General features: G+C 39.9%; 1 protein-coding gene across 1 annotated transcript in view; it reads left to right on the top strand.

Moving 5' to 3' along the window:
- Positions 1-26079, top strand: part of LOC150086960 (KICSTOR complex protein SZT2-like) — a 1378951-nt gene that overhangs the window by 812892 nt on the left and 539980 nt on the right. The window contains exon 41 of the mRNA XM_090372336.1: positions 22155-22279. Within this exon, the coding sequence (XP_090228462.1) occupies positions 22155-22279 (125 nt within the window). The remainder of the gene's footprint in view (positions 1-22154; positions 22280-26079) is intronic.

Raw genomic sequence — 26079 nt, 5'->3', positions numbered from 1 at the left:
GAACATAAACAACAGTCATTGCTAGTGAAACTGTATGGATAGGGAAAGCAAAGAGGTAGTGATGGCTTTGAAAAATGGCCTTTTTTTGATTGCTACATATGGCCATAATCAAATTATATCCCATTGGAGTAACCTTTCATAATAAAAGAAAAGTTGTCAAATTGAAAGCAGGTTGCTTCCAGCACCAGCATTGGAAGTTGAGTCTACAGGATATAACATTGCGCATCTTCTGAATTTCTGAACTTCAAAAAACCATCTGGTAGATAATGTTATGGCAAGCCTAAAAACTGGAGTAGCAAGAGTATAAAAGAAGAGACTGAATATCTAGTAATAATAGGCTGTCATTCTCAACTTATTAATTAGTGTGCTGAAAAGGGAGCTACATGCCTTCCTGTGAAAGTGAATATTTGATAGATATTTACTACTTTTTTTTTTTTTTTTTTATGTGAACCCCAAACACGAGAGGTATTAGAACCTATAGTGCTTAGTACCGTGCTTGGGTTGGAGGTTGAGAAGATGAAAGAAGATATTTGTTGACATTGGACTTGAACTTCTGTAGATTGTAATTTTCAGGAAATACATATGAAGGAAGATTGTTCCAGAAAACGGCAGTTGAATGAATAAATAAGGAAGATGAAAAGTTGGTTCTGTGGGTTTGAAGTTGGACAGTAAATGGATGTTGGCTGGTGGCGGCACGTGTTCGGACTGTTTTGAAAGAGAGAGAGCGGGAATTATAGAAGCTAATTCAGAAGAACAGTGCCCATGGAAGTATCTGTAGAAGAGGCATGCAGCAGAAACAGTGCGTCTATGAGACAGCGAGTGGAGAGAGAGAGACTGTTAGAGATGAATCATTAATTAACCTAACTGCCCTCTTCTGAATGGAATCAAGAAGCTTGAGAGAGGTTTTGGGGGCACCACCCCAGATGTGGGAACAATATTCCATGGCAGGGCGGATTTGCAATTTATACAGAGTGAACAGCTGTTTGGAAGAAAAGTAACGCCGAGAGCAAAAGAGAAAACCAAGTTTTTTAGATACAGAGGAAGCAATATTTGACATTATCAGAAAATGTCACTAAAGATAAGCATAGGAGCAGAAGAATCCTTTTTGCAAGATATAAGACAAGACTGAGTTTTAGAAGGGTTGAAATCAACTAAGTTGTCTTTGCCCCACTGGAGAATTACCTGAAGATCGGGATTTAAGGAATTGGTAGCAGATTTTCGAGAAGTTGAAGCTGATTGAGCTGGACAAGGTTCCTCAAAATGGAAAGTTGAATGCAATGTGCTATCATCGGCAAAACTATGGATAGGATTTCCAGTCAATGAAAGAAGGTCATTGATGTACAAGAGGAAAAGAGTGGGGGAAAGAACTGAACCTTGGGGGACCCCGACATTAGTGGAGAAGTTAAAAGACAGAGAGCCATCAACCATCACCCTCAGTGAGCGATCAGAGAGAAAACTGGATAACCAATTACTAAAAACAGTTGGCAGACCATAAGATGGAAGCTTGTTTAGAAGACCTTTATGCCAAACACGATCAAAAGCCTTTGAGATGTCAAGAGCAACTACTTGTGTTTCACCGAACCTTTTCATTGAATTAGTCCATAAATGGGTAACATAAGCCAGAATATCACCAGTGGATCGACACTGACGGAATCCATACTGGTGATCGTTGATCAGACGGAAGGTTTCTAGGTAGTTTAAGAGTTGGCGGTTAATTGATTTCTCCATTACTTTAGAAAGAGTAGAAGTAATTGCAATGGGACGATAATTGGATGGGAGGGATTTGTCACCCTTTTTAGGAACTGGCTGGATATGAGCAAATTTCCAAGCAGAAGGAAAAACAACTTTGGAATAAGAAAGTAAAAAAGGCGGCAAAGAATAGGAGTAAGTTCAGGAGCACAGGTTTTGAGAACAAGTGGAGAAATACCATCAGAACCTGGAGCTTTGGTAGCATCGAGATTCATCAAAATCCTTTTGACATCCTTTTGACGGATGTCAGAAGGATATCAGAAAGAATACTAGAATCAAAAATAGATTTAGACAATTGAAACTTGTGCATGCCACTGAAGTAAACAAAAAAATTTAGAAGAATGTGTGCAAACACTAGCTGCCTTTGGTTAAATGTGTACCTAGACTAGTAGAATAGTGCCACTCTTTGACTAGTGTATTTAAAGAAGAGACATTTACTGCTCTCTAGAACTTTCTCCAGTCCATTTTTCCTGACATTGAAGTAAATTTCCTTGGTGATTTTATTGTTCAGAATGCCAGCTTACCTCTGTTTTCAAGTGACATGGATCCAGTTGGCCAAGGTAATGAGGCTTTTGCAATTGCTAATGACCTTGCACATGTTCATTTTTCTACCAGCATTAAGTACATGGTTGAGGTTAGTGGTCTTCTAGGGACCTCTTAGGACATTGAAGCTGTCAGAGACATTCTCTTAGGTATGTCAAGCAGGATTTGCTAACTCTGAGTCTAAAATGCTGATGAAGCTATTATTCAGGTGACACTCAAGTCAAGTAGATTGAATTTTGGCAAAGTCTTGTTGATCTGTGACAACGAAATCCTTTGCTTGTACCTTCATTAAGGTGGGACTGTTAATGACACTAGGTATAACCCCCATGCACTAGTTGTGAAATACAGCACAGTATACTGGGGTGGCCAAGCAAGTGCAAACCAACATAAGCACGGGTCAATGTGTAGTGTCCACACCACACAGAGGAATGCCACCCCTCTGTGTTAACAATGCAATATTAGGTGGAAGATGACTCTCATCATCTGATGCATTCCACCACTTTACTTATTGGAGGCTTGAAGTGATGTAACCTGTGTTTAGTCTACAAAGCAAAGCACTGGAACCCCCCCCCCCAATTTCTTCTATCATGCAGTATGATTGATGTCCTTTGAGGTTATGATGGATATAATGGCAAGATCTCCAAGCTTCCTTACATTTCAAAGGAACAGCTCTAAAGCAGTGTACGCAGGCTAGCCACTATATAGTCCACTGGACCAAACCTATCAGATTGGTCCACTTGATTTTGATGGTTTGATTGTTAATGATCCTGCTCAGATAGCTGACAAACTAAATGAGTATTTTCCATCTACATACACACATGAAGAATTCTGTAGGGAAATTGAGGACAGAAGCTTATTAAACTCTAACAGGGAGCTTAATGATTTTGTAATAACTGAGAGCAAAGTGAAGGAGAAATTTTTGAAGAGAAACATAAGAAAAGCATCTGTAATGGATGAGATGTTAAAGGAGGCAGTAAGCACACCTTTAGCCATAATTATGAGTGCATCCTTGGACTAAGGGGGAGGTCCCCACAGACTGAAAATGTGCAAATGTGTCCCCAATTCACAAAGGGGGATCTATTTGTTAACAGGACAGATTGCTTCTACAGGGATGGGATACACTTAAATAGAAAGGGTGCAAGAATATTTGCTGATGCTATCGAGGCAGTGTTAGGTGGGTCGGAAAACTGCTAGCTTGGGGGGAGACAAAGACGAATAGATTAACAGTAGCCACTGGCAGAGGTGAAAGAGATTCTTGCACTGCTTCTATTGGAATGAGCAGAAGCCTGAAAAACAAGATGCAGGATATTTCAGAGACTGCTGGGAGTCATTGCGGTACAAGTAAACACATGGGTTGTGTTAGGGTGGCTAAGAGGAAGAGCATGTGCATGTATACTTGCGTGTACACCAATGCTAGGAGTCTAGTAAATAAATTTGATGAATTTGAGGTATTGCTCAAAACATCAAAGGCAGATATTGTTGGGATATCAGAGACGTGGTGTCACACAGATATAAGGAATGCAGAACTGGAATTTGGGGAGTACAACAGTCTACAGAAAGGATAGACTGGATAGGAAGGGAGGAGAGGTTATGCTATTAGTTAAGAAATACATAAAATCCAAGGAAGTGAAGCCAGTGGACATTGCTGGACAGTGCAGTGTCGAGTGAGTTTGGTGTGACATAAGCATTGGGAGATCAAAATTGAGAGTAGGAGTGTACTATAGGCCTAATGACTCTGATGAGTATAATAAGAAACTGTACAGGGAAATAGAGTGGGCCAGTAAATCAGAGAGTCATATAATGGGAGATTTTAATTTCCCAGATATTGACTGGAATTTGGGGACTGGTCACTCACACACTAGCAAGGCTTTTGTGGATTTATTGGATGATGTTTTTCTACATCAGCATGTTCGGGAGGCAACTAGAGGGAGGAATACTCTTGATTTGATTATCAGCATTGATTCTTCATGCATTAAGAATCTGCAGATAAATGAACCACTACGTGGCAGTGATCACAGTGTGCTGAAGTGGGATTTACTCAAAGAGGTAACTACCATTAGGGGTAAAGGGAAGGGTTATTGCTTTCGTAAAGGCGACTACGATGGGCTGAGACAGTATTTAAATTCTATACAGTGGGACCAACTGATGATGTTACCAACAGCAAACAAAATGGGAAGCATTCAAAGAACTTATCTTGGAAGCTACTAGGCTTTACATACCAACCAAGAAATATTCAAGGTTTAGGCCTAAATGGATGTCAGATGAACTGATGAGGCATATGGCAGAGAAGAAACATGCATGGGATACATACAAATTAACACTTGACACAGAAGCCTATGATAGATACAAGTTGATCTATAACCAAGTTACAATGGAGGTTAGGCAGGCGAAGGCAGATTACGAGAAATCTTTGGCAAGGGATGCAAAGAAAAACAGCAAAGAGTTCTTTACTTATGTAAACTCTAGAAGGAAGGGGATGAATCAGATTGGACCACTTGATATGGATGGGTCAACTGTTGATGATCCTGCTCAGGTAGCTAACAAACTAAATGAATATTTTGCATCGACATTCACACATGAGGAGTTATTTAGCGAGGGGAAAGCCAGAGGTGTATTCAACTCTAGCAGTAAGCTAGAGAATCTTGTAATAACTGAGAGTAAAGTGGAGGAGAAATTGTTGAAGATAAACACAAGAAAGGCACCCGGGGTGGATGGGATCTATCCAGTTATATTAAAGGAGGCAGCAGAGGAAGTAAGCAAACCCTTAGCCATAATTATGAGAGCTTCCTTGGACTCAGGGGAGTACCCACTGACTGGAGATGTGCAAATGTGACCCCAATTCACAAAGGAGGATCAAAGGCTGACACAAGTAATTATAGTCCTGTGAGTTTAACTTCTTTTCCAGGAAAATTAATGGAGGCACTAGTTAAAGAAGCACTGCAAGATCATTTAGACAAGACTTCAGTTATAGCTCGGACACAGCATGGTTTTGTTAAGGGGAAGTCTTGCCTGACCAATTTGATTGGATCCTATGATGCAGTCACAAAGGAACTGGATGCAGGGAATAACTTTGATATTATATACTTGGATCTTAGAAAGGCTTTTGATTCTGTTGCACATGGAAGACTGCTACACAAATTGGAGCAGTGTGACATTGGAGGCAAATTGCTGCTGTGGATAAAGGGGTGGCTGAGGGGGAGAAGACAGAGAGTGGTAATCAATGGACACTGCTTGTCGTGGACTAATGTTATTAGTGGAGTCCCTCAGGGCTCAGTATTGGGTCCATTATTGTTTTCTGTATTCATAAATGATATTGATGATGGTATATCAAGCTTAATGTCGAAGTTTGCAGACGATACAAAGGTTGGCAGGGTTGTCAAGGACACTATTGACACTATGCTGCTGCAACAGGATCTGGAAAGGTTGAGCAGATGGGCTGAGAGGTGGCAGATGAAGTTTAACATTGACAAATGTAAAGTACTACATTACATTTGGGAAACAGCATCCCCAGAGCAACGTATCAACTCTGTGGTACTACACTGACAGTGGTAGAGAATGAAAGGGACCTGGGGGTGGTTGTACAGGCAGATATGAAGTTCTCTGAGCGGTGCAGACGGGCTGCAAGAGTAGCTCATGGTGTATTGTCAATGATATATAGGAATTTTTGTAGCAGGGATAAGGAGGTGATTATTCCCTTGTATAAGGCAATGGTCAGGCCACACCTAGAGTACTGTATACAGGTCTGGAGGCCTCATTTCAAGAAGGATGTAGAGCTGCTGGTACAAGTACAGAGAAGGGCAACAAGAGTAGTGAATGGAACAAAGGGGTGCTCTTACGAAGAAAGGCTTAAGTTTTGCAAATTACAGTGTCTGGAGACTAGGCACCAGCGAGGTGATCTGATAGAGGTGTATAAAGCCTTGAATGGTTTGAGCATGCTCAGTGCTGATGGGATTCTTTCTATCGCTCAGAATAATCACCTGAGAGGGCATAAATTCAAATTGAGGAAAGACAGATGTAGGATAGACGTGCCGAAATTTGCCTTTAGCCAGTGGGTGGTTGGTTGGTGGAACAGACTTCCATCCCTTGTCGTGGAAGTTGATAGCCTAAATAAGTTTAAGGCTCAGCTGGACAGGTATTTTAAACAAACAGAGGGGTGAAGTGGAAGTGGGTTTTTTTTTTTTTTTTTTTGCTGATGCTGCATAAGCTTGCTTTCTTGCATCAAATGCCTCTACTAATGCTAATGTTAATGCTAAAGGGTAACACAAGTAATTACAGACCTGATAGTTTAACTTCTGTTCCGGGGAAAATAATGGATTCACCTGTTAAAAAAACATTTAGAGAAAACTACAGTAATAATTCAGCCAGAGCACGGGTTTGTTAAGGGAAAGTCTTGTCTGACAAATTTGATTGGATACTACGATGTGGTCACAAAGGAACTGGATGCAAAAAATAATTTTGATATCATATACTTTGATTTCAGGAAAGCTTTTGATACTGTTGAACATGCAAGATGCTTTACAAATTGGAGCGGTATGGCATTAAGGGCAAGTTTCTGCAATGGATAAAGGGATGGTTGAGTGGGAGACAGCAGAGAGTGTAATAAATGGACACTGCCCTACATGGACTAATGTTATTGGTGGTGTCTCCCAGGGTTTGGTGTTAGGCACATTGTTGTTTTATATATTTATCAATGATATTGATGAAGGTATATCAGGCTTAATGTCCAAGTTTGCAGAAGATACAAAGGTTGGCAGGGTTGTTAATGACATTAATGACAGTACATTGCCGAACAGGATATAGAAAAGTTGATCAGATGGGCTGAGAGGTGGCTAATGAAGTTTAATATTGATAAATGTAAAGTTCTACGTATGAGAAGCAGTATCCCCAGAGTAAGGTATCAGGTCTGTGGTACTACACTGACAGTGGTAGAGAATGAAAAGGACCTGGGGGTAATTGTGCAGACAGATATGAAGTTTTCTGAGCAGTGCAGATGGTTTGCAAGAGTGGCTCATGGTGTTTTGTCAATGATATATAGGAATTTTTCTAGCAGGGATAAATAGGTGACTATCCCCTTGTGTAAGGCAGTGGTCAGGCCACACCTTGAGTACTGTGTACAGGTTTGGAGGCCTCATTTTAAGTAAGATGTAGAACTGTTGGAATGAGCACAGAGAAGGGCAACAAGATTAGTGAATGGAACGAAGGGTTGCTCTTACAAATTAGCATTAGCATTAGTAGAGGCATTTGATGCAAGAAAGCAAGCTTATGCAGCATCAGCCAAAAAAAAAAAAAAAAAAAAAACCCACTTCCACTTCACCCCTCTGTTCGTTCAAAATACCTGTCCAGCTGAGCCTTAAACTTATTTAGGCTATCAACCTCCACCACAAGGGATGGCAGTCTGTTCCACCAACCAACCACCCGCTGGCTAAAGGCAAATTTCCGCACGTCTATCCTACATTTGAATTTATGCCCTCTCAGGTGATTTTTCTGAGCTAGAGGAAGAATGCCATCAGCATTGAGCATGCTTAAACCATTCAAGGCTTTATACACCTCTATCAGATCACCTCGCTGGTGCCTAGTCTCCAGACACTGTAATTTGCAAAACTTAAGCCTTTCTTCGTAAGAGCACCCCTTTGTTCCATTCACTAATCTTGTTGCCCTTCTCTGTACTCGTTCCAGCAGCTCTACATCCCTCTTGAAATGAGGCCTCCAGACCTGTATACAGTACTCTAGGTGTGGCCTGACCATTGCCTTGTACAATGGAATAATCACCTCCTTATCCCTGCTGGAAAAATTCCTGTATATCATTGACAATACTCCATGAGCTACTCTTGCAGCCCGTCTGCACTGCTCAGAGAAGATAAAGGCTTAAGTTTTGCAGATTACAGTGTTTGCAGACTAGGCACCTGTGAGGTGGTCTGATTGAGGTGTATAAAGTCTTGAATAGTTTGAGCATGCTCAATGCTGATGGGATCCTTCCTTTTGCTCAGAATAATCACCTGAGAGGGCATATATTCAAATTGAGGAAAGATAGTTGTAGGATAGATGTGCGGAAGTTTGCCTTTAGCCAGTGAGTAGTTGATTGATGGTACAGACTACCATCTTTTGTTGTGGAAGTTGATAGCCTAAATAAATTTTTAAAGCTGAACTGGACAGGTATTTGGAATGAATGGAGGGGTGAAATCGGAGCGTTTTTTTTTTGTTTTTTTTTCGCTGATGCTGCATAAGCTTGCTTACTTGCATCGTATGCCTCTACTACTGCTAATATCCAATTTTGCAGATTATGCTAAGGTTGGCAGTGTTGTTAATGACAGTGTGCTGCTCATGCGGATCTAGAAAAGTTGGGCAGATGCACTGAGAATTGGCAACTGAAGTTTAACATTGACAAATGCAAAGTACTGCATATGGATAGAAGTAACCGCAGTAAAATGTATTGCACTTAGTGTGGTAGAAAATGAAAAAGACCTGGTAGTAATTGTGCAGTCAGATGCGAAGTTTTCTGAGAAGTGCAGACTGGCTGCTACAGCAGGTCATGGGGTATTATTAATGATATTCAGGAATTTTGCTAGTAGAGAAAAGAAGGCGATTATCCCTTTGTATAAGGCAATGGTTAGGTGGTGCATTGAGTACTCTGTACAGGTCTGGGGGCCTCATTTTAGGAAAGATGTAGAGTTGCTTGAGCGAGTAGAGAAGAGCTACAAGATTGGTGAGGGGATCGTAGGGGTCCTCTTACCGAGAGAGAGAGAGAGAGAGAGAGGCTTAAGTTCTGCAAATCTGGAGACTGGGCATCTGCGAGGCGATTTGATTGAGTTGTATAAGGCCTTAAATGGGTTGATCAGGCTCAATTCTGATCTGATTCTTCAGATTAGGAACTTGAGAGAGCATAAATTCAAACTTAGGAAAGGCAGTTGTCGAATAGAATTTGCCTTTGCGAGCGGGTAGTCGATTGCTGGAACAAACTTCCATCTGTCATTGTGAAAGTTTGATAGCTTAAATCAATGTAACTGGATGAAGTTTTAGAAAGAATGAATGTGTGAAGTGTTGTTTTTTTTGTTGTTGTTGACTGATGCTACATAAGCTTGCTTTCCTGCATCTCATGCCTCTATTGCTACTACACTACTACTATTTGTAAATCACTAGGAGGCTTCTGGATCAGCTAGTTTATACGCTCACTGCCTGTAATCTGCGATATAATGACTGGAGGGAATCTGAGTAGTCTGTATACAGTGGGAGAGGGCATTGTCAATGCCCTCTCCCACTGTTGTGTCAAGGAGCTCCGTATATTCTTGCCATGTATATGCCTTTTCTTACTACTGGACAAATAAATAGTCAAACTAATAAAACAAACTTATCTGCGAAAAGATCTAACCTTCCCAAACATTTCCTTGTTTATTTCTCAAATTACATGGTCTCAGTTCCAATCCCAATGATGTCCATTTCCACTTTCAATCTACCAAATCCCACATCCCTTTTCTGTCAGAATCCCAGTTATCATTTGATTCAATCAGTGCTCATTACAGCTGTGCTAGTTATTCACTGTACAATTCCTTTCACTTCAAAGGTCTTACATGTTCATATGTCTGCTCTGATGGAATATCACAGCAGACATATGCACATTGGATTCTCCTCTTTTTGATCTTCTCTAACTTAAAATCTCACTCTCTCTCTCTCTCCCATTCTGTAAAATTCATATGTTGCCTCTGTTGTTCTCCCACCTCTGCTAATCACTTGGAACTCTTTCACTTCCCCTGTTTGAATCTTAACTTTCTCCAGTTCAACTTTCCTAACAATGAGATAATTTTCCTTGGTTATTTTATTGTTCACAGTTCCAGCTGGCTTCCGTTTTCCAGTCACACGGATGTAGCCTATCAAGATGCTGAGGCTTTTTGGAATTACTAATGATCTCACAGAGGCTTTCCATTTACGTACCAGAACAACGGAGATGGGGGAAACCCGCAGTGCCGTCAGACAACTAACACTTACCTACAAGAAAACCAAACAGTCCTAGCCACACAGCCAACATTCTTGATCTTTTTCTTATGAACAACCTTTCTAAGTTCCAGCCAAGGTGAGTGGGCCTCTAGCCAATTCAGATCACAACTTGGCGGTGGTCTCTTCTCCATTGGAGTGTTTCTCTCTTGGCCATTCTCAACCGTGTGTTTTTTTGGCATTACAAGAATGCAAAATGAGATGATTTGTGATGTTTGTTTTCTACTTTTCCTTGGTTGGATTACTGTTTGAAATTTGCTGATGTCAAATTTATGGTGACATCACAGATTTGAAACAGTAATCCGACCAAAGAAAAGACTCAGTTCATGTAAATTAAATTATTTTTGTAGGATTGAAATCCTTTATTCCACATCTACCTTAAAATCTCACCCCTTATCCTAAACCTTGTTTTCCAACAAATGTGCTAAGGCTATTCAAGATAAGAATGTTGCATGTTGCAATTGGCTAACATGTTCATACATGTTCATATGTCTGAGGCTTTTTGGAATTACTTTTAAATTTGCTCATTTTCTGCCTACATGAAAGCTCAGAACAATTGCAAAGCAGTTATTTATCAGTCCAGACTACATTTTGAATAGGCTAAGAGTATAAAACTTGCTTCTTGTCCAAATGGTAGTCAGCCATTCTGGTCTCTTGTCAACGACTACAACTTTTGCCCATCACTCACTTCTGTAAAAACTGAATGGTTTATTGCCAACTGAGCTAAAGATAAACCTCACCGGTTAGTATCTTACTTTTCTTCTAACTCCTGTATTGATGATCATACTAAACCATCTACCATTCCCAGTACACTCCATTCAGTGTCTCCTATGATCTTCCGTCAAAAGGATGTCAGAAGAATTTTGAACAGCCTTGATGCCAAGAAAGCACCAGGTCCTGATGGTATTTCTCCACTTGTTCTCAAAACCTGTGCTCCTGAGCTTACTCCTATTCTATGTTGCCTTTTTTACACTTTCTTATTCCACTGATGTTTCCACCTCTGCTTGTAAATTTGCTCATATCCAGTCAGTTCCCACAAAAGATGACAAATTCCTTCCATTCAATTATTATCATCCCATTGCACTTACTTCTACTTTTTTCTAAAGTAATGGAGAAATCCATTAACCACCAACTCCTAAACTATCTAAAACCCTTACATCTGATCAATCATCCTCAGTATGGAATCAGTGTTGATCCACTGATGATATACTGGCTTATGTTACCCATCTATGGACAAATTCAGTGGTAAAGTTTGATGAAACTCAGTTGCTCTTGATATTTCAAGGGTCTTTTGATTGTATTTGGTATAAAGGTCTCCTAAATAAGCTTCCATCTTATGGTTTGCCAAATGTTTTTTGTAATTGGAAATCCAGTTTTCTCTGACCACTCACTGCAGTTGATGGTAGGTAGCTGTCTGTCTTCTCCACTAATGCTGGTGTTCCCCAAGGTTCAGTTCTTTCTCCTGCTCTTTTCCTCTTGCATATTAATGAACTTCTTTCATTGATCGAAAATCCTATCCATAGTTTTGCTGTGTTTTTTTTAGGAGCATTAGCAAGAATGACCACTGCAAATATGCAGTGGTCATTCCCTGACCTTTCCGCATCCTCCGTATTTGGTGGTCACGGGCTTGAACCACAGTCTAATCAAGAAGCGTGTGCTACGCACTGCTTCTTGATTAGACCGTGCTCCTGCCCACCTGGCTACAGATACACCATATAGTTTTGCTGAAGATAGCACATTGTATTCCACCTTCCAGTTTGAGAAATCTTGCCATTCACAACAGCTTGAACTTCTTGAATATCAACTACCACTTCCCAGCATGCTGAGCTCCAGGTAATTCTTTAGTTGGACAAAGATAATTTAGTTGATTTCAGTCCTTCTAAAATTCAATCTTGTCTTTATAAGACAGGACAGAGTTTTGGAATCTGCAAACAAAAAAAACCTAGGAAAGTTAATGTTTGAAGGTATACTATATTTGTAAATAGTCCTGTAGCTGTATTTTAATATAAAATGTGTATTTTGTCACTAAAATTTAGTTTCTAGTGTGGTGTGGACAAAAATATTCTCCTTTTTGGAAAAAATTGTTTCCTCCCATTTTTTTTTTTTGCAGCAGACATTTTTTTTTTTTCTTTTACAAAAAAACCCAAAAAAACTTCTGTTCTTTTCCAAGAAAGAAATCTGTTTTTGTCTTTTGGCACAAAAAGCTCCTTCTGACTGTTGCATGATCTCCAATTTTTTGAAAATCAAAAATTGGCAGCCATGGACTGCTTATATTTGTACTACAAAGTTGAATCTATAATGCATTCCATCAATCCTGAAAGCTGTGCCACATAATATTGATTGTCCAGTCTTATGTGAATGTACATTGTTAGCTGCAAGGGTGGCATATTTGTTCCTGAAGTTGTGTTGGCAAAAAAGAGATTATGTTGGATATTAAAATTGAAGGTTTACTTAGCCATGAAGATAATTATTTCTCATATAATTTGCCTTTTTGCATTTTGCAAAAAGGAAGCTGAGAACTGAAACTGTTATGATTCTGTTTTGGAAAACAATTTAACCAAACTTTGCAGTGACTGGATTGACTACATGACATGGAGTAAGTGTGAATCCAGTTGGCTAACTTTAAAAGTAAAAAAAATTGAACCTGTAAGCTCACATATAAAATATATAAGAAGTACTTGTCATATAATTTGTCTTTGCATTTTGCAAAAAGGAAGCTGAGAATTGAAATTCTTGTGATTCTGTTTTGAAAAACAATTTAACCAAACTTTGCAGTGACTAGATTGACTACATGACATGGAGTAAGTGTGAATCCAGTTGGCTAATTTTAAAAGGAAAAAGGTGAACCCATAAGCTGACATATACGATATATAAGAAGTACTTGTCAACATAGAGAAAGTGGACAGCCAATGTTCGCACAGATGAACATGGCTTAATAGCACTCAAATGGTAAAAAAAATGGTCACTAATTTTTTTTTTTTTTTTTTAATATTTGAGTGCTACAAGGGATAGTGCTATAATAGGGCACTGCTAATCCCTGGAAGGAAAGGTGTCCATGGAAATTATGGGAGTTGTACAAATGGGCTTCTGATATTTACAGCCAACCAGAAAATCACAAAGAAATGAACTGGAATAATTATGAAATGCATAAGAGATTGTTTAATACCAAACTTGCCATCTAACAGTGTTTTAGTAATTGATAATGCTCCATATAATAAAGTTTTGGATAAAAAATGTCCTACATCATATTCTAATTAAAGCAGGATATGCAAGGGTGGCTTTGTGTATACAAAATACCATTCATTTCCAGGCATGTCAAAAGATGCCTGGAAGTGAATAAATTTCCAGGCATCATTATGAATAAATTTCCATAAAACTTAAATTACATAAACAACTACAAAACATATATAAAGTGAATGAATTATTTTAAACCTTGTGGTTTCATCATTTTTTTACTTATCTCCATACAAGTAGATCTTAATCCAGTAAAAGTAACATGTGGGCATACCAAACAATACATTGCTGCCAATAATGCTCCTTTAAATTGGAGGGTGTCGAAGAATTATTTATTAAGAAAATTTCAGAAACTGAGACTGATATATGAAAATAATGTTGCAAACATGTTATTCTCACTGAATTGAAAACATGTTATTCGCACCGACCAGTCAGCCCTTTATTAATAACATTACTGAAAATTTCATTATACAATTTAATGGAGAAACTAGTGAGGTCAGTGAAGATTAAAACAGTGGAAATGAGTCCGTTTTTCACAGGGCATATCAGACTTTCATGCACTTGATGGTAGGTTGTGTTTGGAATGACCAGTGCTTTTTGGGGGGAGGAGGAGGTAAAGTAAAAATAAATAATATTTATTTCTGTAGAGAGATACAACCCTGATATGGTAATGAGTATAGTGGCACAACAATTATCAATGGACTATGCATCGCATCTTTGTATCTGGGCCACCAGAACCACAGTCAGCCCTTTGATGGAAGGTAACTAAAAGTAGTTATGGGAAACTACCACTGAACTAGCTACATTATGTTGGGGAACAACATAATGTCTGTAATCAAGTCACAAAGAAGGTTAGGCAGGCAAAGGCAGATTACGAGAAATTTTTGGAAAAGGAAGCAAAGAAAAACAGCAAAGAGTTCTTTACTTATGTAAACTCTAGAAGGAAAGAGATAAATCAGATTGGACCACTTAACATAGATGGGTTGACTATTGATGATCAGGCTCAGGTAGCTGATAAACCGAATGAGTATTTTGCGTCTACATTCATGCGTTTGGGGAGTTATTCAATGAGAGGAATGCCAGAAGTTTATCAAACTCTAACAGGGAGCTAAGTGATTTTTGTAATAACTGAGGGCAAAGTGGAGGAGAAATTGTTGAAGTTAAACATAAGGAAGGTTAAACATTTCTAATATATCTATCCAGTTATATTAAAGGAGGCAGCAAATGAAGTAAGAAAACCCATAGCGATAATTATAGGAGCTTCCTTGGAATCTGGAGAGGTACCCATGGACTGGAAGTGTGCAAATGTATCACCAATTAACAAAGGGGGGAACAAAAGGTGACACAAGTAACTATAGACCTGTTAGTTTAACTTGTGTTCCGTGGAAAATAATGGAATCACTGGTTAAAGAAGCATTGCAGGATCATCTAGACAAGACTGCAGTAATAATTAAGACATAGCATAGGTTTGTTAAAGGGAGGTCTTGTCTGACCAATTTGATTGGATACTATGATGTTGTCACAAAGGAACTGAATGCCAAAAATAATTTTGATATCATATACTTGGATTTCAGGAAAGCTTTTGATACTGTTACACATGGAAGACTGCTGTATAAATTGGAGAGGTATGGCATTAAGATTAAGTTGCTACAATGGATAAAAGGATGGTTGAGTGGGAGACGACAGAGAGTGGTAATCAGTGGACACTGCTCTTCACGGACAAATATTATTAGTGGAGTTCCCCAGGGTTCGGTGTTGGGCCCATTGTCGTTTTGTATATTTTTGTATATTTAAACCTGGTATACCTTCATCAGTGATATTGATGAAGGTATGTCAGGTTTAATGTCCAAGTTTGCAGTTGATACTATGGTTAGCATGCTTGTTAATGACAGTAAAGACAGTGTGCTGTTCCAAGAATACTGTTGAGTAGCATACTGTCTTTAGCATAAGTCTTTTGCAACTTCTCAACCCATTTACCTAACTTAGTAGCAAAAGTTGGGTAAATGGGTTGAGAAGTTGCAACTGAAGTTTAACATTGATAAATGCAAAGTACTGCATATAGGTAGCAATAACCCAAAAGAAACGTACCAACTGTGTGGTACTACACCCAGGGAAGTGGAAAGTGAAAGAGACCCGGGGGTAAATGTGCAGTCAAATATGAAGTTTGCTGAGCAGCGCAGATGGGCTGCCAGGGCAGGTCATGGAGTCTTGTTAATGATATATAGGAATTTTGCTAGCAGGAACAGGGAGGTGATTATCCCGTTATACAAGGCAATGGTTAGGCCACACCTGGTGTACAGGTCAGGAGGCCTCATTTTAGAAAGGATGTAGAGTTGCTAGAATGAGTACAAAGAAGAGTAACAAGACTGGTGAGGGGAACAAAGGAGTGCTCTTACCAAGAAAGGCTTAAGTTCTATAAATTGCAGTGTCTGGAGAGTAAGCACCTGCAAGGTGATCTGATTGAGGTGTATAAGGCCTTGAATGGGTTGAGCAAACAATGCTGGCTGATGAGATTCCTTCCTCTTGCTCAGATTAAGAACCTGAGGGAGCACAGTTTCGAATTGAGGAAAGACAGTTGTACAAAAGATGTGCGGAAATTTGCCTTTAGCCAGCGGGTAGATGATTGGTGTGGTGGAACTGACTTCCATCCTTTGTTGTGGAAGTTGATAGCCTAAATAAATTTAAGGCTGAGCTGGACAGGCATTTGGAACGAATGGAGGGGTGAAACGGGAGGGGGGCATGGCTGATGCTGCATAAGCTTGCTTTCTTGCATCGTATACCTCTACTAATGCTATTCTTATTATTAATTTGTAAAATTGAATTTAATTTTTTCTGGAATGTTCAGCAAAAAGATGGATTTGTGTTAAAAGTTTCCTGAGTTCCCATTTCTAAAAGTTGACTGACAGGTGGACTCTTAATGTACTTCTCTCTCTCTCTCTCTCTCTCTCTCTCTCTCTCTCTCTCTCTCTCTCTCTCTCCCTCGACGTGGGCACCTATATGTGGTGAGGGGACCTCCCAGTGACGCTGCTGGACTTCCAGACCAGCATCACTGGGATCCAACGCCCACAGCCTAGGTTCCAGGCTTACATCAATGGAATCCGGCGTGTTTGCCGTGCGCTGCGACCCGTGGAAATTCGGAAAGGGGGATCCTGGTGGTTGAGGGGCCCAGCTTCAATACACCACTTTGGCCCCTGCTTCGACAAGACAGGTGGTCCTGGAAGGCCCGGCTAGGATCAATCGGCTAGTAGGCTCGCCTGCGAGGGTCAACCATGTCAATGCCACGCCCCTACCCTCAAGGTCCGAGGGACAGGATTCAGGCTGGCAGCGGTGCAGGTATAGTGTCTGGGTAGCCCTGGCGTCCCACTCCCGAGCGCATTTATTGCATGCCGGGTAGTGGGCGTCCCTTTGGGCTCCGTGGTGGGTGGGGAGCCCGGGCACTGAACAATATAATAAACTCCATGAATCCTGATAAACTTACTTCTTCAGGGGCCCCAACCCGGTCCCTATCTGAAACCATTGACAAAGATCCAGATAGCATTATTGCTAATAAGAGGCAGCGAACCGAATTACCATCAGGGCCAGTCCCAAGGTTCCTAATCATGCATTCTACCAATGAGACACCGATTGGTAAAATGTCGCCCTTTTTTATTCAAAAAGGGTTAGATGGGTTAGCAGGTTCTCCCAAATCAGTTAAGAGGCTCCGTTTTGGAGACCTTTTAATTGAAACTAAAAATGACAGGCAATCTGAACATCTCCTCCGAACAACATCAATTGGAGGAATCCCTATAACAGTGACACCACACAGAACACTCAATTCATCGAGAGGTGTCATTTCGGAGTGGGACCTTCTCAACGTAACCGAGGAGGAAATCTGCTCCGAATTAAAACCACAGGGAGTCATTGTCGTCAAGAGAATCACTGCGCGAAGGGATGGAAAAATTGTTAAAACCAGGAGCGTTATCCTGACTTTTAACTCTCCTAAACCTCCTGATGAGATTAAAGCTGGATACATCAACTGTTCAGTGCGTCCATACGTTCCGAACCCTTTACGGTGTTTTAAATGCCAGAAGTATGGACATTCTCAAATGGCCTGCCATGGAGTCCTAGCATGCGCTCGATGCGGTGCAAAGGACCACGAAACAACAGCATGTTCAGCCGTAAAACCCACCTGTATTAACTGTGAAGGCGAACACCCGGCCTATTCACGAGCATGCCAGAGGCGGAAAGAAGAAAAAGAAATTCAACGGCTGAAGGCAGAGCTAAATATATCATACCAGGAGGCAAGGAAATCGGTCAAACCCCTCAATATCAATAAACCTACCTACGCCCAGAAGGTAGCAGGGAGATGTTCCGTCGGAACTCAGACGGACACGACCATTCCTCCAAAGGAGTCTTTCACTCCCATCGCGCGTTATCTCTTAAGTTCACAAAAACCTGCACAGAAGGACCAATCAGCTGCCACTCCTATATCAGTACCTCCTAATGCTCCACAAGCAACAAAGATAATTATGAAAGATAAGAATAAAAAAGGGGAAGTCCCCCCCCTAGTACCCAAGAAAAGATGGATGTCGAGCAGAAGGAGGTACCCGAAGATTCAGTCTTGGAACTCTTTGCGGAGGAAGAAATGGACACGGGACAGCGTCCATTCTTCCCCAAAAATGATAGACCCAAGACTGATAAAAGTAAGCCCTCAGCACCTCGGAAGCCGCCTGATGGACCCACCAAGCCAAAATAATGGCTAAATTCCTACAATGGAATTGTCGTGGATTCCGGCGAAATATAGATGACATCAAGGTCCTCCTGCAAAAGCACGAGCCAGTTTGCTTTTGCTTGCAGGAGACATACCTAAAGGCAAATGACGATCCCACGATGCATAACACCACAATTTTTCGTAAGACAATTTTTCGTAAGGATAGAATTGCGGATGGCTCTGTACGTGGGGGAGTGGCTATCCTTGTGGGTAACCAGACCCCAGTGCAGCCCTTACTAATTACAACTACCATAGAGGCTGTTGCAATTCGCCTTACGGTGGGATTTTTATTAACTGTGTGCTCTATCTATTTGCCACCTGGGACTGACATCTCCCAGGCAGACCTTGATGATCTTCTAACGCAGTTGCCTCCCCCTTTCTTACTTCTCGGGGATATGAATGGACATAACACCCTATGGGGTAGTGCTAACATCAACGGAAGGGGACGAGTCATAGAGCGTATGCTCAATGACAATGACCTTTCCCTTCTAAATACTGGAACAAACACCTTCTTCCACATGCCTACCCGTACTTTTTCTGCCATTGATCTCTCTATCTGCTCCCTTTCTTTACTCCCTTCACTCACTTGGGAGGTGGAGGAGAATCCATATGGAAGCGATCACTTCCCCGTGATAACCTTGTTACACAGTGGCAGACCATGTCTTCATTTTAGGTTACCACGGTGGAAGATTGATCAGGCTGACTGGACTGCCTTCCAACATCAGGCAAATTTTGATCTTAGCACAGTCAGTCAAGAGTCTATCAATGATGCAGTTAAGTACATCACAGAAAATATTGTCCAAGCAGCTGCGAATGCTGTTCCAAAAACATCTGCCCGGTTTCCACCATTTCCTAAACCTTGGTGGAATTCACAATGCACAGCAGCAAAAAAGGCTCAAAACAAAGTGTGGGGGATATTCCGCCGATATCCTACCACGACCAACCTTATAGCCTTTAAACGTGCACGAGCCAATGCACGATATATCCGCCGTCAGAGTCAAAAGGAATCGTGGATCCGTTTTACATCATCTATTAACCAGTCTACCAACCCTAAGGTAGTCTGGGATAAAATTCGGAAAATGAAGGGAAAATATACATCCCACCCTTCTTCAATCCTAGATTATAATGGATGCGCTATTGCAGATCCAACTGCAATAGCCAATGCTCTTGGGGAAGCATTCTCTAACATCTCCGCAACATCCTCGTACTCCCCAGAGTTCCTGGTCCTGAAATATAAAATCGAAAAACAGGCACTAACTTTAAATCTAAGAGCATTTATCCCTACAACGGGGATTTCAATATTCAAGAACTGGAAAGAGCACTCGCTCTTTCCAAAGCAAGTGCCGTTGGACCAGATGGCATCCATTATGAAATGATTAAAAATCTTTCACCAAAATCTATGGATTGTCTACTCCTTCTGTATAACAGAATCTTTACTGAAGGGCAGTTTCCGGACTCCTGGTGAAAGGCAATCGTTCTTGCCTTCCCTAAGCCAGGAAAGGATCCAAAAGTCACCACCAACTATCGTCCTATTGCTCTGACTAGCTGTCTGTGCAAAATCCTGGAGAGAATGGTTAATTCTTGTTTAATATGGTATCTAGAATCAAATGACCTTCTCTCCAACATCCAGTGCGGCTTCCGAAGGAACCGGTCCACTTTGGACCATCCTATTAGATTGGAAGCATCCATCCGGGATGCTTTCCTGAAACGCGAACACTTGGTGTCGGTGTTCTTTGACATGGAAAAAGCGTACGACACAACTTGGAGATTTGCATTTTAAAAGATTTACATAGCCTAGGCCTTAGAGGGCATCTCCCTTTTTTTATTCAAAACTTTTTAGCCAAACGATCGTTCCAAGTTCGTGTGGGATCCTCACTCTTTCGCTCATTTAGCCAAGAGGAGGGAGTACCACAAGGATCAGTATTAAGTGTCACGCTTTTTGCCATCAAAATAAATTCAATCACAGAACAACTTCCTCCAACTGTAAACAGTGCCCTCTATGTTGATGACTTTAGCATTTTTTGTCAGTCGTGCAACATGAGGGTTATTGAAAGACAACTGCAGAAAGCCATTGATATTCTGAATTCCTGGGCACTTGCTAATGGCTTCAGGTTCTCGCCGGAGAAGACCGTTTGCGTACACTTTTGTTGCAAGCGTAATCTTCATCCTGAACCTGAATTAAGGCTTGGACAAAATGCTATTCCAGTAGCAGCGAACACAAAATTCTTGGGACTCATATTCGATAAAAAACTGACCTTTTTGGATCATATTCGTCAACTCCGCACAAAGTGCACACGTGGGCTTAATATTCTCCGCTCGCTCTCCTGTACATCATGGGGAGCAGACCGATGTACCCTTCTTCGGCTTTACCGTGCACTTGTGTGATCCAAACTAGATTATGGGTCCCAGGTATATTCCTCAGCCAGAGACAGTGCCCTTCGATGGTTAGACCCTGTCCATCATCAGGCCCTACGTATTGCTACTGGAGCATTCCGAACATCTCCTGTCCAGAGCTTATACGTCGAAGCAAACGAACCACCGTTATCGCTTCGTCGTAAGCAGTTGTCTCTAAAGTACGCCTTAAAACTGAAATCCCTGCCAGACCATCCTACGTGGCCATTCGTTTTTGGCCACGATGGGAAAATTTGTACAACACACGTAAGACTGCCAATCGTCCTTTTGGTATTCGTCTCCAAGAGGTACTCAAAGAACTTAATATCAAGGTAGACAAGGTTGCCCAAACACCAAAGCAACCCTTTCCACCCTGGCATGCTCATGTCCCGCTATGTGACTTGTCCCTCAGAAATTGGGGAAAGTTGGACACTCCATCATCGGTCTACCTGCAGCTTTATTCAGCACACCGAGCTGAACATTCCGACTTCGCGCCAGTCTACACAGACGGTTCGAAATCGGAATCATATGTGGGATCTGCTGCTGTCTTTACAGACAGCACTACATCGGAGCAGATTCCCTCTGAATGCAGTATATTTACTGCAGAGCTGCATGCTATAGAGTTAGCCTTGGATCACATTAGTGAATGCCAATACCAACGGTACATTTTATATACCGACTCTCTTAGCATGTTACAGGCTTTAATATCTGTGAGATATAATCCTCATCCAGTTCTGTCTAGCATTCAGCAGAAGATTCACGTTCTTTATGAACGCGAATATGATATCCGCTTCTGCTGGATTCCCAGCCACATTGGGATTAGGGGAAATGATTTGGCTGACGCCGCAGCCAAATCAGCAATTCCCAATAATAACCGCTGCCTGTCAGTCCCCTATACAGACTACAGGCAAATAATACACCAAAACATACACTCCCAATGGCAGGACTCGTGGAATAGACAGACTGGAAATAAACTATATTGTATAAAGCCTGTAATTGAACCATGGCAGTCTAGTCTGCGCAGGAATCGTAAGGAGGAAGTTGTTCTTGCCCGGACCTGCATAGGACACAGTCATTTAACTCATTCATTTCTGCTGAGGGCTGATGACCCTCCTATGTGTGTGTCCTGTGGCACAATTTTAACAATAAGACACATTTTAGTTGAATGCCCAGATTTTAGCAATATCCGTCTTACTGCTTTTAATCATCTGACTGAGCCGTATACACTCAGTCAGATTTTATCCGACAATGACAATGTGTCTGCTATTTTTAGATTTTTAAAATCAATAAATATTTTTACTCGTTTATAAAATTTACATTTTTCTTATACTTCTTGACATAGTGACCTAACTAGTTAGATTACTGAAAGTTTAAAGTTTAAATTTTTTTATAAATGACATGGTCTTGGCGCATTATAGCCTTAGTAGCTAATGCGCCAATAAAACCAAAACAAAACAAACAAACAAACAAACTCTCTCTCTCTCTCTCTCTCTCTATTTAGGTTTAGAAATTAAGGAAGAACTGGTGAGAGTACTTCAAAATCGTTTGGATGATGCAGTTTTAGACACAATCACTGTCCTCTTGGCCAGAAACCCTCAATGCAAATTGTCTCCCGAAGATGTACAGGTAGGTTTCCTCATGTTTTTACTTTCTTTTGCACCAAAAATAGGAAAAAATGCTACATAAAAGTTATCCATTAAATTCTTAATGCAAAAGTTTATTAACTAAAATTGTTTTAATAAATTCATTTTTTAATATATATAGCAAGCGTGCAGAATATGTGACTCACTATTAATATAGTGATCCACATAAATAAAAAATATATATATATTTGGTGAAGATATACATAGCTGAAAAAAATGACCGGGCATTGACATAATGTATTTTAAAGTATTTTAACCAATATTTTGAAAGTAATGTAAATTTAAGCTTACAATAAATTTTTTAATCATTTATTATTATTTTGTTTATTTTATTTTTATTTCTTTGTCTTACAATTGAACTAAAATTTAATTTCCAATGTGAACTGGGAAACTCATGCAAATTTTATAAGGTGCTTCTGCTCAAATTCACAAGGGACAATTATATATTCTGAAAAGTTTTATTAAAGTGAATAATTTTTACTCCAAAAGTTTTTTTTTTTTTCATCTTATACCATTTTGAAATTATAGAATGTCACTGCTCTTTTAATTGCTGATTGTCTTATACCATTGTCACTACTCCTCTAATTGAGCTGCTGAATGAACAGCAACCCTACAGTGTTGATATGCCTTGAGACAAGCACTGATCACTAATGGATCATTATTCAATATTAAATGAACCTTAACCCTGAAAACTAAATATGGGCAGTTCCCGCTTTACAAGTTCATGGGTTTATGAGTTATTTTTTTCAAGTATCAACAGAATCGAAAATATGAACATTAATTGCAATAAACAAATGCTAAACATTCATAAATACGGCATTTCAAATCACGCACATAGCTATATGATACAGTACTACAGTAGTACTGTATTGATGTATTACATAGTACTACTCCTGCGCTTGCATTTGTTTGTTTATTTCTTCAGGCAGAGATAAGAAGGAAGATCCAACTCTTAAAGAATTTTGGAATGAATTTCATATTTTAGATGCAATCAAAATAGTAAAGTGAGCCTGGGACAAAATTACAGAGAACATGAAGGATGTTTGGAATAAACTCTGTCATTAGTTTATTAATAATTTTTAAGGATTTCTAGAACCAGCAGAGATTATAGAAAATGAAACAGAAGCAGCCATTACTATTGCTAACCAATTGCAGCTTGAGGTTTCTACAACTGACATCACTGATCTGCTTCTAATACACAATGGAGAGCTTACAAATGAAGACCTTCTTGAAATGGGAAAATGTGAAGAAGTTGAGGAAGAAGATTTAACAGCTGAAACTCCTGTTCATTCCTTCACTCTCAAGGGACTTGACAAACTTTTCAACACATAGAAAATGCAATTGAGATTTCGAGTCACAAGATTCAAATTTCGAGCACACTAGAAAAGTTGCTACAGATTTTAAAAAAAAATGCTTATTCATACTATCGTGAAATTTATAAAGAAAACAGAACCCTGTCTTGGAAATGACTCTTGAAGCGTTTCCGATGTAGAAGGCGACTCCTTGAGCTACCGACAATGAGTGCCCAACCAAGATTGAGTGATAAACCATCAATAAGTGGGCATTTAGTTGATGATGATGAAGAATAAACATTTCTTTAACAATTTGTATGGCATAAATAATCTTTATTATTATAATTTTCTTGGTTTTAAGGACTATGTTTTCATTTCTTTGAATAAATAAATCATTGCTTAAGCATAAACTGTTGTTTGGTTGACCTTTATTTAACTTTACTATGGTCATATTTCAATGTCAGAACATAACCCCTGTTTTTAACATTACATCTATGGGAAATAAATTCCCACTTTACGAGCATGTGTAACTCCTGTACAAATAGTTCTTATATGTAAATTCAATCAATTTGGGAGGTGCAATATAGCCTAAGTTGCCCTTGTGCCAGAAACACCACCACAACAACAACGAGCATGTGTTAGGAATGAATTAACTCGTGAACTACCTGTACCATGAAAGATCTCTAGTAACCTAGATAACTTTCTGTCAGGAATTGTATGGAGGTGAATTTTTAATACAGTAGTGTAATCTGTTGTTTTAAGAACAAGAATTTGACACTTTTTATTCATTCAGCTATCTTAAAGCTCAATCTTACATACTTTTCCTAAAACTCAGCTTTTTTTTTTTTTTTGAAAAATGTGTTAAATACCACTGATATTTATATATCTCAGTAAAATGTTGTTGCATCTACTGATTTCCACAAATATAAAATAAAAAGTAAAAATAAATAAATAATTTCTACAAATATAAAATAAAATAAAAAAAAAATAAATAAATAATTTCCACAAATATAAAATTATCAGTAGTGATTCTTCATGCATTAAGAATCTGCAGATAAATGAACCACTACATGGCAGTGATCACAGTGTGCTGAACTGGGATTTACTCAAAGAGGTAACTACCATTAGGGGTAAAGGGAAGGGTTATTGCTTTCGTAAAGGCGACTACGATGGACTGAGACAGTATTTAAATTCTATACAGTGGGACCAACTGATGATGTTACCAACAGCAAATTCAAAATGGGAAGCATTCAAAGAACTTATCTTGGAAGCTACTAGGCTTTACATACCAACCAAGAAATATTGTTCAAGTTTTAGGCCTAAATGGATGTCAGATGAACAAATGAGACATATGGCAGAGAAGAAAAATGCATGGAATTCATACAAATTAACACGTGACACAGAAGCCTATGATAGATACAAGTTGATCTGTAACCAAGTTACAAAGGAGGTTAGGCAGGCGAAGGCAGATTACGAGAAATCTTTGGCAAGGGATGCAAAGAAAAACAGCAAAGAGTTCTTTACTTATGTAAACACTAGAAGGAAGGGGATGAATCAGATTGGTCCACTTGATATTGATGGGTCAACTGTTGATGATCCTACTCAGGTAGCTAACAAACTAAATGAATATTTTGCATCGACATTCACACATGAGGAGTTATTCAGCGAGGGGAATGCCAGAGGTGTATTCAACTCTGGCAGTAAGCTAGAGAATCTTGTAATAACTGAGAGTAAAGTGAAGGAGAATTTGTTGAAGATAAACACAAGAAAGGCACCCGGGGTGGATGGGATCTATCCAGTTATATTAAAGGAGGCAGCAGAGGAAGTAAGCAAACCCTTAGCCATAATTATGAGAGCTTCCTTGGACTCAGGGGAGGTACCCACAGACTGCAGATGTTCAAATGTGACCCCAATTCACAAAGGAGGATCAAAGGCTGACACAACTAATTATAGACCTGTGAGTTTAAAATCTGTTCCAGGAAAATTAAGGGAGGCACTAGTTAAAGAAGCACTGCAGGATCATTTAGACAAGACTTCAGTTATAGCTGGGACACAGCATGGTTTTGTTAAGGGGAAGTCTTGCCTGACCAATTTGATTGGATACTATGATGCAGTCACAAAGGAACTGGATGCAGGGAATAACTTTGATATTATATACTTGGATCTTAGAAAGGCTTTTAGCCACGCCCATGTTTTTTTATGGCGGAAAATGTTCAGGGCGCTTTAAAATTTACATTTTTTTAGGTTTCATTTTATATTAAATCAGCGACCGCGAATATGCGAAACCGCGAATACAGATACCGCGAATAGCGGGGGTTTACTGTATTCCAAGTGTGGTCTAACATAAGCCTTATATAATGGGATTATCACGTCCCTATCTCTACTTGCAAAAGTTCGATAGATCATCGATAGGACACCATGGGCCTTCCTTGCAACCAGTTTACAATGCTCAGAGAATTTCATGTCTGACCGTATCGTAACACCCAAGTCC

Source organism: Mastigoproctus giganteus, chromosome 4, assembly GCF_048544385.1.
Source record: "Mastigoproctus giganteus isolate SK-2022 chromosome 4, ASM4854438v1, whole genome shotgun sequence".
Classification (NCBI taxonomy): Eukaryota; Metazoa; Arthropoda; class Arachnida; order Uropygi; family Thelyphonidae; genus Mastigoproctus; species Mastigoproctus giganteus.
This window is presented reverse-complemented; position numbering and strand designations above follow the sequence as displayed.